Here is a 6,000-nt window from a genome sequence, read left to right on the forward strand (position 1 = left end):
GCTGAGAGGCTAGATGCAGAGGCAGTCTCCTTCACTTTTTTTCCTCCCTAACTTTTGACAGCGAATATGTATACCTACTTCTTTAAAGACTGAGGCTATGGAAGCTATTGAGGTGTGGCTATGGTCTCACTCTTTAATAAAGTAGGTTAGAGGGAGGCTGGAGAGGTTTGGGGTCCTAAAGAGATTGTTTTGTGACTCAGGCAATAGGATCTGATAGATTAGGTCTACACACTTTATTGACTTATTCCTACAGTTTTTAGTGGTCTATCCCAGATACATCATGTGTTTTCCTACACGGTCTTAGTGTTTTACTCTTCACTTACATTTCATGATTACTTGTCTTCATAAAAGGCAGTTCAAAATTACGCCTAGTACTGTAAGAAAAGCAGAAATGACAGCAAAATGGGTCTATCCTGGGAGTTTGCAAAGTGTTGTGTAGCCATGACTACAAGAGAAGAAGCAGGAAAGACTCAAGAAAACAGTTCATTATATTCGTAGGTTCCAAGGGATCACAGAAAGGCCAGGTTTTGGACAGGAGACAGAAGACAGGAGCAAGGGGAAAATAGGTCAGAGCCTTTATGGGGTCTTCCGAAAAGGCACACAGCAGGCAGGTTAGCATTTGGGACTGGCCAGTGGAGTAATTTCGGGAGGCTCAAAGGATGGGGGGATAGTCTCTAGTTGCCGGTTCCCTGGTCCTGGGATGAGTAAGGCAAAGGAACATTGCCTTCTAGAACGTCTGGGCCAACAGAAGAGGCAGGATTCTGCACTGGGTCATTTGCATTTCAAAGGCATGTTCCCTGTGGAGTCCTGTGCACCTCTAAGAAATGGCTAGTTCCTGGAGGCACCTTCTCTCAGCCTGAAAGGTTTTAAAATGTCAAATGTTAAAAATATGACCAATACACAAAAAATGCTTAATTTTAATTTCTTCTTATCTTGGTATAGGCTTTGCCATTGCCTATAAAAAGCTGGTGCTATGAACCTGTGGAAAAGCTATCTTCTATATTTTAAAAAAGTTAGAATGAAAAAAATACATTTTAACTGTCCCCATAGGAAATTTAATCATTTAATAACATGGAGTCAGGGCTGCAAGTTTTGATTTGGCTTTATTTAATTAACTAGAGTTTGGACATCCATGTTTATCCAACAAAGCACATATCTTCTGCAGGGTGTATACAGAGATATAAATCTTCTGTGGGGTTGTTCCTTACAGTTTCTACTAAATTGATTTCTGTTTAAGCTGAGGTTTTCGTTAAGTGGGGAAGAAGCTTAATGTGAGTCTGTTTGGATACATGCTCCTCCCCAGAAGTCATCCGTGCGATTTTCTTCTTTTTCTTAAAGTGGTGAGACAGCATTCAGAAACATGACTATTCCTTATGGATGGGCAAAAAGGCCAATGCTCCAGCGAATCGGCAAAATGGACCCTGACATTCCAGTCTCGGTGATCTACGGTGCCCGGTCCTGCATAGACGGCAATTCTGGCACCAGCATCCAGTCCTTACGACCACATTCATACGTCAAGACAATAGTAAGTGGGGGGCTTTTTTGGGGTTTTCAGTTAGGTGAGATCTGTTCTAATCTTTGCCTTCAGTGAGATTTCAGGCCACCTATGCTTTCACACCTGAGCTGTGCACTGCAGCTTTGGTCTGAGATCTGGGCTCACTTGTGATGGGGGTAGGATTGGACCCACACTAGTCTTCATGTCTAGGCGGTGAATTGCCTTTTTAAGGGCTTTGCCTGTCCTTAGAGCCGTAGTGTTTTTGAGGTGGGAGAGACTGGAAGAGGGGTAGGTCCAGTAGCACCTTGGCCAAGTCCCACCTCACAAAGCAGCACATTCTCACTTTGTTCAGTTGATCTGCTGGCCCTGGCTTAGTGGTCAATTTGGAATGGTTTATTTTTTTTGCATGTTAAAATTTTAATGAAGCTCAATAGATTTTTTTTCTCTTTATTCTCTCAGATTCTTTATTTGATAGAAATATCCAGGGTGAGGTAAAAGTAGGTTTACAGTTGTGAGTACATGAAACAGAGTTGATTCTTGAATTGTTATTTATTAATTGTATTATTTTCCATACGAATAACTAACTGTAAACCTACTTTTTCCCCAGCCTATATAGTAGCTAGATGCCTCAGAACAGTGTTGCTTATTCTTTTTCTTTTTTTTTTCATAAAAAGCAAGTTGTTTACTTTATTACAGTTTAGTGCTTTCATAAAATAAATATCATAGAATATCAAACAGACAGTGAAGGACAGCATGCTGTGCAGAGCATGTACCAGAGTTCATGGAGCCTCCCACCGTGCGCGCGCACACACACATCCCTTCAGGATTCGTACCGTTTCCCCTGCCCCCTCTCCGCCTACAACTATGGGACAGTCACACTCATCTGATGTCATCATTATGCGATCTGAAGAGAAACCAGAGTATTATTATTTTTTATTTTTTTAATTGATTTCAGAGAGGAAGGAAGAGGGAGAGAGATATAGAAACATCAATGATGAGAGAAAATCATTGATCAGCTGCCTCCTGCACGCCCCACATGGGGGATGAAGCCCTGTGTTTTATTTACATACTAGAAGCCCGGTGCACGAAATTCGTGCATGGCGGGGGGTTGTCCCTCAGCCCAGCCTGTACCCTCTCCAATCTGGGACTCCTGGAGGGATGTCCGACTGCCCGTTTAGGCCCGATCCTGGTGGGATCGGGCCTAAACGGGCAGTCGGACATCCCTCTCACAATCCAGGACTGCTGGCTCCCAACTGCTTGCCTGCCTGCCTTCCTGATTGCCCCTAACCGCTTCTGCCTGCCAGCCTGATCACCCCCTAACCACTCCGATGCCAGCCTGGTTGATGCTTAACTGCTCCCCTGCCAGCCTGTTTGCCCCCAACTTCCCTCCTCTGCCAGCCTGGTCACCCCTAACTGCCCTCTCGTGCAGGGTTGATCACCTCCAACTGCCCTCCCTTGCAAGCCTGGTCCCTCTCAACTGCCCTCCCTTGCAGGCCGGGTGCCTCCCAACTGCCCTCCCCTGCTGACCATCTTGTAGTGGCCATCTTGTGTCCACATGGGGGCAGGATCTTTGACCACATGGGGGCAGCTATATTGTGTGTTGCAGTGATGATCAATCTGTATATTACTCTTTTATTAGATAAGATAGAGGCCTGGTGCATGGGTGGGGGCCCGCTGGTTTGCCCTGAAGGGTGTCCCAGATCAGGGTGGGGTTCCCTTGGGGCGTGGGGCAGCCTGAGCAAGGGGCCTGTGGTGGTTTGCAGGCCGGCCACGCCCCCTGGCAACCCAAGCGGAGGCACTGGTATCTGGAATTTATTTTCCTTCTACAATTGAAACTTTGTAGCCTGGAGCGGAGCCAAGCCTCCTGCTGATCCCTTCGGGGCGGCAGCCATCTCTGTGGCAGTTAATTCACCTTCTACAATTGAAACTTTGTAGCCTTAAGCGGGTGAGCCCGGCCAGGGTGTGCGGAAAGCTTTGCTTCCCCTGTTGCCGCCGGCAACTCTGGCCTGCTCTCTCAAGCTCCATTCTGCCGCCATTTGTTTGAATTTGTTTACCTTCTATAATTGAAACTTTGTAGCTTGAGTGGAGGCTTAGGCCTGCAATGGCTATGGAAAGCTTGGCTTGCTCTGTTACCTGGGAAACCTTGCTCTCTGTGGCTATAGCCATCTTGGGTTGGGTTAATTTGCATACTCGCCCTGATTGGCTGGTGGGCATGGCTTGGCTGGTGGGCATGGCTTATGTAGCGGAGTGATGGTTAATTTGCATATTACCATTTTATTAGAGAGGATAGCTGTTCTAACTTTCATTGATAAGTGTCTTTGCTTATGTCATTGCTTTAGTAAATCCGTTTCCTCACTGACCACCTGCTTTTCCTTTCCCAGGCCATCCTTGGAGCAGGGCATTATGTGTATGCAGATCAACCTGACGATTTCAACCACAAGGTGAAGGAGATCTGTGACACTGTGGACTGAGCACCTGGGTGGTGGGGGAAGCCTGCTGACTGATATAGCTCCTCAGCATCAGTCAGTCCACGGTGAAGAGTAAGGAACACAACAGAACCAGACAGTCTTCTTGACTGTACTTTGCACCTGTTTTCTCTGTGAAGCTGCTTGCACACTTAAACCAGTTAGTGCCTTCTAGAAGAATGCCTTTCTTTCTCCCTCACAAAGCCAAAATATACAAGAGCCTCCGAATCTAATAGCTTTAATAAAAGGTTGTTTGTCGCTCTGCTGTACTGAGAAATGGTAATTTTTTCAACTGAAATTTTTTTCATTTCTGTCTAACTTTGCTACGTCAGGCACTTTTTATATTTCAGTCTATATTGCCTATTTTAAAAAGTGATCTCTGTATTTATGTTTTCTATACTGTAAAGGTGCACTTTATTTTCTTTGTCTGCTCTCTTAGTTATTTGCCATGTCTAATAACTGATATATAATGCATCAACATTCAATGTGTTTTTATGTAAAAATGTGTCACCTTTTTAGAATACTTCACTTTTGAAATGGAGTGATGAGATAGCATTTTGGGTAAAAAATAGGAATTGATCACTAGCATTAATTTTTCTGATTTTCCTCTGTACTCTATTTAAGGCTGCAAAGCCATGGTCAGCATTTTAAATGTGATCCAGCCTGACATCTACAGCAGTGTGACTCCTGGGGATCTCCTACGTATGATGCAATGCTCCACTTCCAGCAAAGCACAACAGTAATACTTAGGTCAGTGGTGGCAAACTGCGGCTCACGGGCCATGTGCAGCTCTTTGGCCCCTTGAGTGTGGCTCTTCCACAAAATACCACGTGCGGCGCGCACGAACAGTGCGATTGAAACTTCGTGGCCCACACGCAGAAGTCAGTTTTCGGCCTGGGCGAGTCTATTTTGAAGAAGTGGCATTAGAACATTCAAGGGGCCAAAGAGCCGCATGTGGCTCGCTAGCCGTGGTTTGCCGACCACTGACTTAGGTGATCCAAGAACTGAAAAGCCTTGACAAAGGCTGTCCTTCTTCCTCACATAATATGAGTCTTTTCTGTGAGCCAGGATGCAGCAAAGTGAACAGTTTCCTCACTGAGGGATAGTAGGACTGTTACCTTCCAGTAAGCCAAATCGTATCTTTTCATTAACATGTAATCTTATAGATCGGTGCTAAAACTGGATTATATTTTTACCACTAAATATAAAATAGATAGTGCTGTTACATCTCATGGCACCAGAGATGAGCTAGCACTTGGGTTTGTTTGGTGTTTTTTTTTTAAGTTTTGTGTTAATTTACATGCTTGAATTTATACTAAAATTCTGTAAGGTTGATTGAACTATTTAACAACTGCCATCAAATGTAGTACTTTTTTGCTGTTTTAAAATGAGAACCTCTGAAACTGTGAAAAAGCTCCATGTGGTAACTAGCTGCTGAGAAGACCCTTCGAAGAAGAAAACAGAACAGGATTGTCACGGACACGGCATTTCTGACTCAGGTTTTGCTAATGTTCTTGTCTAGCAGAAAGGTGGTTATGGAAATAAAAACAGTAACCTAGAGCAAATAATGATTTCATGGTTTTGACTATTGCATTTTTTAAATGGTTAATTAGGAATTTTCTGTTTGTTAAACATAAGGTTGTAACATTTGTTGATAAACTGCCAAAAAGATTGAATGTTTTCAACATTATTTTCCCTACAAAAGAATAGGCAATATATACAGATTACACTGAAGCAAAACAGATAGGTTCCCAATGAATTTGTCTCACTTGTCAGATTAAGTAGGTTAGTGCCAAAGGTAAGAGCCAAGACATGTCCGATTTCTCTGCCGTTAGAACCAAAATAGCCTTCACTTTTTAGTTGACAGTTTAGATGGCCAGATTCAAGCATATGTGGTACAAATAATTTGAGTGGTAGTTTTGGATTTTTGTTTGACAGACTCCCTATCTCCCTTAATTATTGTTTGCTGGACAAATGACAGGTTTCTGTGTAGGAAGCCTGGTCGCAGTCCCCCGGGGCGGGGGGTGAGGGAGGAAAGTT

The 6,000-nt window shown here is 43.9% G+C and overlaps 1 protein-coding gene across 1 annotated transcript in view; it reads left to right on the plus strand.

Annotated features, from left to right (window-relative positions):
• The window catches only part of ABHD5 (abhydrolase domain containing 5, lysophosphatidic acid acyltransferase), a 28,110-nt gene extending 23,885 nt beyond the window's left edge, over positions 1 to 4,225 (plus strand). Inside the window, exons 6-7 of the mRNA XM_079795080.1 lie at positions 1,339 to 1,525; positions 3,877 to 4,225. Of these exons, the coding sequence (XP_079651206.1) occupies positions 1,339 to 1,525; positions 3,877 to 3,966 (277 nt within the window). The 3' untranslated portion in view covers positions 3,967 to 4,225. The remainder of the gene's footprint in view (positions 1 to 1,338; positions 1,526 to 3,876) is intronic.
• Positions 4,226 to 6,000: the final 1,775 nt, after the last annotated feature.

The sequence above is a fragment of the Cnephaeus nilssonii genome, assembly GCF_951640355.1.
Source record: "Cnephaeus nilssonii genome assembly, chromosome: 17".
Taxonomy (NCBI): domain Eukaryota; kingdom Metazoa; phylum Chordata; class Mammalia; order Chiroptera; family Vespertilionidae; genus Cnephaeus; species Cnephaeus nilssonii.